General features: G+C 40.1%; 1 protein-coding gene across 4 annotated transcripts in view; it reads left to right on the forward strand.

The window, feature by feature from the left end:
* Positions 1 to 11286, forward strand: part of DYNC1I1 (dynein cytoplasmic 1 intermediate chain 1) — a 183251-nt gene extending 171965 nt beyond the window's left edge. For all 4 annotated transcript variants that reach the window (XM_015617547.3, XM_015617549.3, XM_015617550.3 and 1 more), the window contains exon 17: positions 10335 to 11286. In XM_015617547.3, coding sequence (XP_015473033.1) covers positions 10335 to 10445 — 111 coding nt within the window. In that variant the 3' untranslated portion in view covers positions 10446 to 11286. The remainder of the gene's footprint in view (positions 1 to 10334) is intronic.
* Positions 11287 to 11526: the final 240 nt, after the last annotated feature.

Consider the following 11526-nt stretch of genomic DNA (forward strand, 5'->3'; position numbering starts at 1 on the left):
TCTCTTCAGATAAATAGACACAAAATTCTACTTCCATTTTACTGTCTGAATGTTGCCTGTTAAAATTAAAGGAGGAAGTGTCAGATTTTTAATGAAAGTGCCATTTTTCTCATTTATTGCTTACACAGTGAAATTAAATGGGTATTAATGAAAGCAGACAGAAAGGGCTGGGGGTTTTAAATGCTCATCTTAAAAATTCAGTTGATTCTTTATTCTTAGCTTCTACTTGCTTATGATGAAATATTTCAGCGGTTCTCCAGAGACAGCTTACTAGTTCCCCAGAGACTTTCACAGGGTAAAAAGACATGAGTTTCCAATCTGATACAAATATATTTTAGAAGAAATATTCAACTTCTCATCGTATGAAATAAAAACCTTAAGAAACCTAGTCAACCAACCAACAAAACTCTGGCCCTAGTCCTTTTTATTCATTTGCACACTACTTTTAAAGCTGACTTATGTTTCCTTTTCCTTTGCAAAGACCCAGATCCTCCCCCTGCAGAGAGGATCAGAGAGAACAAGCTACATGTGACAGGAGTTAATCATGTAGCTAAATGCACTATTGGAAGGCACTCAGATAACGAAGTGATGAGAGCGGCAGAAGAGAATCTGTAAGAGATCATTCCCTGTCTGCACAGTGCAGCCTGCAGGAGGGGGAGAAGGGAGAGCTGTGTGTGACAGTCTTCCTGCTGGTATTTTCCTGCTGAGCTGGGAAGCACTGTAAAGGGCAAGAGAAAAAGAGCAAAGGGAAGCCCAGATTGGACATACCCGTCTGGATGGACACTGCCATCCACATGGGCACTACCGCGGGCTTCACTATGAGTTCCTCAGTTACTGCTTCTCCTGAAAACTTGTCAAGAGGCTTATTGGAAAAGAGAATCTGGGTCCAGGCTTTCTGTGGTAGCCGTATCTGAGACAGTGGTCTCAGCTTTAGCCTGGTCTGCCCCCACCCTAACCCTGTGTTGTGGAACACTGCAGGGGAGCAGAGCTGTAGTCAATGCATGTTAGTAGTGTCACAGGGTAGGTATTTGAAATACCTAGTTAGTCTGTTGGGTGACATTTTCTCAGAAATTTTTCACCTCCTTTCTGATCTAAAAATAAATTTTACTGTTTTTTATGGAAAAGTGTCCATAGCTTTAAGTTACAGAAAGTATGGAAGAGGAGAATTGTCAAGTATGAAATTCAGTTTAAGCTCAGTTTGTGTGCAGCAATTTGCAAATTTCAGAGAAATCTGTGACTTATCATTGTGGTGTTAAAACACTTCTGAGACAAGATCTGCTTTGTATAATTAATTTTTTTCAGGGGGCTTTTGTGGTTTCAACCTGTCATATCCAGTAGCAGTTTTCATTTTGAGAATCCTTAAGTGTGATTTCAGTCTTTATGGATTGCAGAATGGTCTGTCCTTTGAACATGAAAAAATACTTAATTAGTGACTTGGAAAGTAACAGTTAACATATCAACTGAGGATAACTCTTGGCCTTAATACATCCTATTTTGCAGCTAAAATTCTATATTCTGTGTTTAATTTAAATGTGAAACCTATACTTCAGTGCCTAAAGTGATGGAAGAATCTATGTCCAAATGAAAAAAAAATAAAATAGAAAAACAACAAAATATAACCCATGGCTATTTCATGATGGATGAGCTCTTGCAGATAACGGAATGTATACAAAATCTCAGAGAAAGCAGCAACTGTCCTGCTGACTAAAATCTTTGAGCAGTTTATCAGCTGCTATGTTGAGAGTCCATTTGCTAGCTGAGAGCCAGAACGCTGTGGCAGAAGTCCTTTACAGTTCCTGTTCTGCCAGGTTTCCTGGCATGAATCATGGCATGGACATGGCCAGCTTGGTCTGAATGAGAAGCAAGCTGAGCTGAGGATGATTTATTTCTTCCCTGAGGCAACAGTGCTTCACACAGCTGAACTTCCAAGGAGGCACCTTTGCCAGTGCAGCTACCCCACAAGCTGAAGCTCTGTGATTGCAAGTGAGAATGATGGGCCCGTTCTTCCAATTAATGTAGTTGTCCGTAAAAAAAAATAGCCGGTATTGGAAAGAACAGGTCGAGGGCTCCTTACCTTCTAGTTTAGTTCATTTGGTATTTTTAGGCTTTCTTGTGCAATGATGACAACTGATAATATAATTTGGTGGAGGAGGAATCCTGATCCCTTAGCTCCAAATGTTAAATGTCCTGAAACACATGTAAAAAATTCCAGGACTTTTCAATGACTTTGAGCAAAGACAGTTGGAGCAGGGCTGAGATCCCCCTGGGAGCTGGATGGCAGGCAGCATTCCTCTCTGTTTTTCTCAATCCACCAGTAAATTGATGGCATTACAGAAGAAGTGGAATGGCAGGAACTGCAAGAACTTTGTTGCTTAGGGCATCACCTCTGTTAAAGCAAAATCTTGAGCTTTCCTCAAGCATAGGCAGATGCTCTTTTTGCTCTTTCTGCTGATTAACTGTATTAAATCTCTTTTGTTTCTAAGGACTTAGAGGCCAATCCTCTCTGCCATTTAAAGTATCCCTCAAGGGAGATGTGTAAGAGAGACTTCTCCCAATATGACTGCTGAAAGCAGTTTAAGTGGGCTTAAGAACAAGCTGTAAATAGTCAGCCGTAATATTTTAAAAATAAGAGGTGATTTAAGGAAATAAAAGTTATTGAAATTTGAGTTTGAAGTCAACTCTTTCAGGATGACTGATGATTACTAAATGTTTTATCCTCTGTAGTCGATATCAAGTGCAGCATTTTGATACGATTTGAGGCATAATCTGTTTTATAGCTTGTACATCATTCCTTCTGGTTAATTCAGGAGAACCTAAGCCAACTCTGGTTTTAGAGGTGGAACTGCAGCATTGTCTACAATTAAAGATACTTCCCACTTCCTTGTTTTCTTTTCTATATACCCTAGCAAGTTGTAATCCTTCAGGCTGAAGTTTTCCATAATTGGTGTTTGCTTCTGGTGCAGGTTTTGTTGTTTCTTACTTTTTTCTTTTTCTTTTTTCTTTTAAGATTAAAGACAGTACCATAACACAAAATTAATAACATACTCAAATTGAGGGAGTTAGTCTTAACTCTGACATTTCCTATCTTTGAAGTGTTACAGTCTGCAGTCTTAATGTTCTGTTAATATGTATTTATGTGTCACGTATGTGTAATTTACGGGCTATGTTTTATTTTGTTCTCCTGTTAGACTGGCATTGAGATGACTGATACAGACCAAGAATACTAAGTTTAGAAAAGAACTAATGGGCGTTCAAATATTCAACTCCTATGTAGGCCCTTTGTACAGCATATCTTTGCACATTACATATAAATTATTAAAATCACACTGTTGTTAGTGTGGTATTCAAAACATAATTTGGCATCAGCTGTGTAACAATTCAGAAGTTACTGTTCTCCTTAGAATAAAAAGTCTGAGTTTGCTGAAAATTGATTCAGTTTTTTTTTTAAGTTGAGGGGTTTTGATATTAGCTAATATTTTGTCTTTTTTTTTTTTTTTTACTAAGGCAGCACTAGTTAAATCAGACCCTGCTGGTGAATTGCAACGAAATAAATCACAACAGACATTAATCTAGATGAGGGCTAAGTAATTAACTTCATAGAAGGGTGGTGTATATTGTGTCTGTGACACTAGACTGACTGCTGTGCATAGAATAAATGCAGTATTTAGGTTGCCTATGGTATTCCACCCCTTCAATTAAGTAAACAAATATATATAGAGCTACTCTGGAGTGTATCCTTTGTGGTCTGAACACTGTATCTTATTAAAATCATCTGCATGCAGTATGTGGGGTTTGAGTTCCTGCCAGTGGTTTCATCCATTGTTAACAGTGATGCTCGGCTCTCCCAAGAGTTAAATACAGTGGTACTTCAGTTATGTGGAAAGGGTGCTCTTGGTTACTTTGGTGGCCGTTTCGTTGCATATTACCTCCCACTTTGTTTCCATCCATGTGTGTGGCATAGGGTGTTGCCTGAAAAAATATAGGCTTTTTCAGGAAATAAAATATCCATATAGGTTGAGAAAAATATCAAAGGCAGCCTGTAATTGATTCTGGGGGGCAAGACCAGGGCCAGAATAGGTGTGTCCTGCCTGCTGTACATGTGTATCAAGATATCTAATATTTACATTGTCATATCTGTTTTCACCACAACGAGAGTGACAAAACATCTGTTGAACTCCAGACAATAGGATCAGTTCTGAAAGTGGAGCTATAATAGTTCGTCACTGTTTGTATTGCGATCCTCATTCTGCAAGTGCTGTCTTTTACCCAGAAAATGAGACCAAGTGATTGTTCTACTTTTTAGAAATCATCAAGTTCAAGTATTACAGTTTATCATCATGAAACACATTTTTACCTACAATGTCATAACTGCATTCAGATGTTAATCCATTGCTTGAAGTATTTGCTGCAGATTTCTTTTCAGCACTTAGAGATACGGACAATATGGGTTGACAAAAATTTTGCTCAGAGAAAATATAGCTAAAACTACATTTGCCTGAAGCTATGCTTATCTGATTATGCTGTCAAATTGAATTGAAGGAATATAAAAATGGTGATAAGCCACATACACAAATAACTTGGTGTGAAGTCTGAGATTTTAGTCACTAGTTCACCAGACTTGCTGTTGTCCACAAACTCAGATTAATCTGAATATTTTCTAAGTTTTAATTAGCTATCTCTTCAAAGAGTGTTTAACTTGCCCTTCTAAGAAATTGTAATAGCAACAGGCTATTTTAGAACATTAATTTTTATATAGTTTTTATTTTCCTTGCTAGATAAGATACTTTATGGCATATACAGCTCTGTGGAGGCAGAGACAAATAAACAGAATTGTCTAAAATAAGATCACCCTTTGCCTCCAAACAGCAACAAACCCAAATGCAACTAACGAAAGATGAATGTTAATCAGAATGTGTCTGACCTTTTGGAGCACGGTGATTAGCTATAAGAAAGCCACCAACTTAGCTGAGAACAAGCGTTTTCTTAAGACAAAAATAAGAAAGTGTTGTGCTTCTACAAAATGTCTGAATGGGTCACAGATTTTTGAGCTGGGAGACGCTATCACCCTTGGAGTGTATCTTGGACCACCATGCCGGCTCGTCTGCAAACATGTAATTGGAAACAGTGTGTGGCACCAGGGCGGCGTGGGCTGGCTGCAACCACAGGCTCTGGCAGATCCTCCGAGCCGTGGTGTAGCTGCTTGTTGTCAGAGTCTCCATTTACACCTGTGTCCACGGGATGTGTGGGTCAGAAGTGTTATGGGCCATGCTGGTTGGAAAACTTTGCCCCTTCTCAACAACCTCTCAGTCACTGATGATGTCGAGGAGGTTCTTCCCATAGCTTTCTTGCTTTGAGGCTTCTGAGCTCTAGGTGAAGCCAAAAAAACAGTGACTACTAAACTGGTGACTGAGATCACATAATAATTCCACCAGTGATCAGTGCTGCAGGTTATGAGTGTCTCAGTGACAGGTAAATAAGCCCATGAGGTACAGGCATTAAAAGGAAATGGAACAGTTCAATATAGACAACTGTGTTCCCTTTGAGCACACTGAGGACACAAGGTGTCCCTTTATAGGACACTGGTTCCTCTGAAGTGGAGGTGGCTGCTGCTGCTGAAATTGCATTTTGATTCCTCTCTGGAGAGTCCACTGCCCTCAAAGGAGAGCTGTGATGGAGAAGAGCTTGGAGGGATGAAGGCAGGAAGAGTTTGTCCACTCCCATCCCAAAGATTTAGAGACTTCAGGGAAGGCAAAGAGCCAGAAATAAAGTGAAATATCCTCAATGAATAATTCATTGGCTGGAAAATGGTTTTTTAGGGAAACTGAAGCTATACAGGGATTTGGACAAATTCAGCTGAAACATACTCAGCCATAAAAAAGATGGATAGGAGGGAAATATACAAAAGTCTTGAAATATGTTCTAATATCTTGTTTCAACCATATGGATAGATGCCTTTAAAAGGCACATTCAAAGATTTGGGAGTTTTGTCTCAAAATCTTTCTCCTCTTCTCCTCTTCTTCTCAACTTTTCTCCTTTTCTCCTTGTCTCCTTTTTTTACCCTTTTCCCTAAGTTTAAAGAGCAAATATACTAGAAGGTGTTAATCTATCTGAAAATGAAACTGATGTTGATTTGTATCTTTAGGCACTGCTTTTTGTTCCTTTCCTGCTTGCTCAGGGGAGCCCAGCACTGATTGACTCAGAGGACAGCATCAAGAGTTGTCTGCTCAGAGCATTTCCTTTTCCCGAGTTCTGTCACAGTTTTCAGAGTAGTATTCAGTGAAGTTGCTAATTGCACAGTTTCTAGGAAAATGCAGAAATACATCTTGTGTTTGTCAAATATCTGGTGTATGCATTGGAAAGTCTGCACACAGAGGAAGTCTCTGGCTCCATGAGAAGGTGGAGGAGGCTGGTTTTGGTGAACTCATGTGCCTGGTGCTGCCTGTGCTCCCTGGCAAGCCTCAGGGGCGGAACACTCCGTCACTGCATCTGGTGACACACATAAACCATCTCCTTGGTCAGCCCAGTGGGGAGCAGAGCACGTCAGGAAAGCTGACAGATAAGTGAAGTGCTTGGTTAGAGTGATCTCCCAAGAAACAGAAGCTTCAGAAGGTTCAAATGCTCCGTGGTAGCACTGAGATACAGTTTGGTTGTGTACTGCATAAATCATGTAGAATAGTGACACATCAGCAAGGCAAGGATAGGTGCTTGTCAGGAAGATCCTGGCTGCCATTTTTTGTAGATAATACTGGTTTTTCTCATTAGAATTACTGTCTCATGCAACCTAAACATAGTTTAATATGTTACATGTTAACATGTTAAAGCTAAAGCTGTGTAATTCAATTAATTAGGTGTGAGTAGCATTCACCTTCCATTGTAAAAGGACCAGAGGAAAACACTTAATAGCTTCTGTCTCTTGTTTTGCTCCATACCTTAGCATCAGTTCATTCAAATAACCTTCTGACTCAAATAAGTTCTTATATTAAATTATTATGCTTTGCTGAACATTTCTACCCTGCATCAACATCATGACAGGAAAGTTAACACGTGCTGCTTTGTAGTTACTGGAAGTGGACAGAAAAGTTGCCACATGAGTGAGGAACACCCAGATAGTTTCAAACCTCTGCCCTTCCTCCATGGGGTATCTCCTCATTTCTTCCACCTCTGCCCCAGCATTTGCAAAAAATAACATGTGCAGAAAAGCTGAGAGAGAGATCCCACAGATAAACCCAGGTCTCCAGCACTTGTGGGTGTCGGTGTGCCCAGATGAAGGAACTTGAGTGGAAAATGACTGGAAGGGGAGCATTAATCCAGAGAAGAATTTGAATTGGAGTTTGTGGATACTTTTGGTTTTATTTGTGGTATTTTCCTGTATAAAAGGAACCACCTATTGTGGTTTAGTATTGGGGCCTTTGCAGAAAGAAGGGGTTTGGAGAATGAAAGACAATTTTTCCTCTGACTTTATTATTGCCAAGGTCTCCCGCTGCATCCCTGAGGAATTTATATTAGAGAGGTTTATTCTACTAACAGTCTATTAGCAGGATTGGCCCCTTGTTGAAAGCATGTCGCAGTACATGAGATTAAGTAAGTTAAAATAAGACGAAGTTGTAAGGAATTTGGTTGCATGTGGGCACTGAATATTTTTTCCTCTGTGCTAAAGGTATTGACTTTGGTCATTAATTGCTCTGTGAACTGAGTCACTATAAATGGCCCAGACCTTGCTAACACTATCAGCTAAAAATAACACGTGTAATGCATACATTCCTGGGGAGACACTTTGAGATACCAAGTTCTTTTAATAGCCTGGACTTTTATTTTATTTGTCTCTGGCTATGCTGTGGAGTAAAAACAAATTATCTCAATATCATAAATACATTTAATTTTTTTCTTTAGAATGACATACTTTCTTTTTCAGACACTTAATAATACAATGTAATGCTGTTAAAGACTTTACAAGACAAGGAGCAGGAATGCTTTATTAAATTCAGAAAGTCCTTTGCCTAGGATATTGCACCACTATAAAGATTTTTCTACTTGAAATCAGTGAGACTCACTTCATTCAAGAATTTGACAAATGGTAGTGCTGTACACATCAGAAGAAATAAAGCAGTAATAACAGGGAGATGGTTGCACAGCTGGGTTTGGTTCCATCTCTGATAGAAGGATCTCTGCACTGCCCCTTACTACTGTACAGAAGCCAGACTAGGTGAGTGGCTGTGGCCAAATGTGTGCCACAGGTACACAGGTACGTGTGCTGGTGCACTGACCTCTCTTCTGGTGCTACAGTTCCTTCTACTGAAGGATTTTGAAAGAATAGAGCGGTCTTTCAAATATAGACCATCCCGGATCCACATCTGAGCATGTGAGCATGAGAGACAGCTGTCTGAAACTATTTACTCTTGTAACTCTGGTCTGCATTCCTGGGAGAAGTAAAGGAGAAAAATGCTAGAAGTGGAAGACAAAGAAGGGAAAACCCAGAGACGGCAGGAATGCCTGTATTAACTGGGCTGAGAGGGCTTTTTCACAGGCTGCCTTTCTCAGTCTGTAGCCTCATCTAATGCTAACTGTACTACATTTGGTGTTTCAACAGACAAAAACCCAAACTTGCACACCAGCCCTTCATAATGTAACTCAGTCACTGATATATGTATAATACATGTATGTATTATGTATAATATATATATAATACAGGTATTATGTACTGAGCTTTGAAAAACACACTGTGTTTTCCGCAAAATACTGAATGTAGAGGCAAAGCTAGATAAAAAATAATTGGAAAAAACCTGATAATCACCAGTGAGATACAGAGATGTTTAGATCTTGTATTGCAAATTCCTGTCCACACAGTTAACACTTGCAGCAGTGTATATGGAGCTTTCACACACAGTTAATCTTGGGCATACACACAAGTTCTTTTGCCAGCTGGGTCATGTAACATGCTTTTCTTAGTCTCCAGGTCTGTGTATCCAGTCGAGATGTAAGGAGAAGAGAATAATTTGACTGTTTCCACTGCAATGTACCATATGCCTCATGGGCACCTATGATCTACTAGTGCCACGTGGACATAGTTAGCTGACCATTTGCTTGGCACTTCTTGTGGTGTATTAAAAGATACAAGTCAGTTCAGACTGAATACTAAGTAGTACAGACTGGCTTAGCTATGGTTATACCCATTCTTCAGTCCAAAGGCATCCATTTGCTAAGGTGGACAGCAGTTTATTATAGTTTCCTGTAGTTTCCAGAAGAGTTGCCTTCTTCAGTACCAAGCACTGTGTAATGTCTTGAAACAGTTATTCATTCATATTATATGTAGGACGTGACCACAGCGCTTCAGGAGGGCAGTAAAAACTTGCGGGGTTCATGTGGATGCTTTTTACTGTTTTCTGGAATTTGACTTAATGAAAACAAAGTTGAGAAAAGTTCTTGTTTTGTTTTGGTGTTTCGTTACTTTTTTTTCTTTTTTTTATTATCTCAGTCCCAGTCTGCATTATCTTCCAGAAATTGCAATATTGGATGCAGCTGGAAACGACTGCAGTATTATTTTGCCATAGCACTAAAGCATTTTGTCTAGAAGTTCAGCTATTTAGATTACATGTCTCTCTTGAAGCCTAATATTCAAGAGCTCTTCATTGGAAACATCAATGGTATTAAATAGAAATGGATCTTGCATGATGATATAAAAAAATCCAACTAGTAATGCAGAATCCAGTTGGCATAATATTTCCATTGTAATGCATTTCTGGTAACTGTGAATTCCTTAACATAGAGGAGGGTAACTAAAACAACACAATATATTTATTTTACTACTTAGAGCTTTAATGAACTTCAGGAAAATAGTTTCAACACCACATTTTAAAAGCACTGTTACCTTGTACACACTGACCAGGGTCCTGCAAACAATTACACTTGGGCACAGCCTTGCTGACTGCCAATGGCCATCTCGAGTGTGTGTGAAGTGAGACATATGCGTGTGTACACGAAGACATCAAGGCCTTGCTCTAGTTTGGAAAATCTGAAATGTTTTAACCAAGGGGTAGATTTTGCAGCAACACTACAAAATCAAGCAGATAAAGCCTTTTGGTCTGCCACCGACTAAAGGTTCCTTCTCTCTGGTACTTCAGTAGGAAACTGCTAGATGTGCCTTGTGAGCTTGGCCACACTTCCCAGGTATCAGCCCCCAATGGGTTGGTGCAGGATATGCCTTGGTGCTTCACTGTGCACAGCCGTGCTGATAGCGGTAGGAGCCCTCTTCAAAGGTGCCTCCGTTTTGGGCCAGAGCAAGAACCAGTCCTGCACTGCCAGTGTCCTAATTAATTCTCTCCTGGTTTGTCCTGCAGCTGGCTGTGCCACACAATGACGAGTGGACACGTTTTGCCCGGACCTTGGTGGAGATCCGCGCCAACCGAGCCGACAGTGAAGAAGAGGGGGCGGTGGAGCTTTCAGCATAGAGGGAGAGGAGCAGCGCCCGCCACAACAGCAGCTTCCCCCGCCGAGTATGCCAGTGTTCAGTGTCAGAGTCAGTCTTGCTGTGGCTTTTGATGCCAGTGTACATGCCAGTATTTGCTCAAAGCATTCCATATTAATCACACTGCTTTATACAAGGCTGAAAATATCCAGAGCATTTTCGTACTTTATATTCCTGTCTGAAAAGTAAGAAAGAAAAGACAAATCAACCCTTTATGGGTTTAGTTGTTGCCTTTTAACTACTTAGTAGCTGTATTTAATAGCTAGGAACCCCTGGTTAAACTTGTGCTCACATTGCCCTTCTGGCATAGTCCTATTAAATCCATATGAAGCCAGATATGATTATGTGCAGATGTGGTGTGCTTCACTGTATGGGACTGGGCCAAAGACTTTAGATGTGGTGTATCACATGGTGACTTACATTATGAATGGATGTACTATACGAAAGTTGCTGCTCCTTATTTATTGCGGTGTGCTGCATGGAACATATTTATTTGAAAGCATTAAAATAAACGATCCTAAAGCATGTGCATAATGAGAGAACTGCATTGTCTGTGTGCTGCTGTAGAGGTTACACTGAAGTCCACGTAACAATTACAGTACATCAGTTGTGCTTAAGATGTAAGATCTATAAAGGTTGGCTTGAGTGGACGGAATGAGTTCCCTTTCCTTTTTTTTTAAGATGCCTATTATTTCTAGGCACTTTAACTGTATTTCAGTCAGTCACTGATACTTGTCACGCAAGTTAACACTAACAGTCTGACAAAGGGTTGTGGTTCCCAAGTATGACACCAGTATCGCCAATAAAATGTATCAGGCCTGTTCTGTTGCAGTGTGGTTGATCTTTCCTTGCTAGCAGTGCTCACTGTGTTCATTACCAGTCACTGTTGAGGCACCGGGCAAATGTGACTGCACTGACTCACAGGAAACTCATGCAGCTGCTCTGTAAATAGTTACCTTTGTCGTTGGGACTGCCCAGTAATGGACCTGCATGGATCAGACCCTGCTGCCAATTTTATGTGGGCAAGCACTAATGCATGTCAGCTTCTGGGCTAGTTTTTATTT

This window comes from Parus major, chromosome 2 (assembly GCF_001522545.3).
Source record: "Parus major isolate Abel chromosome 2, Parus_major1.1, whole genome shotgun sequence".
Classification (NCBI taxonomy): domain Eukaryota; kingdom Metazoa; phylum Chordata; class Aves; order Passeriformes; family Paridae; genus Parus; species Parus major.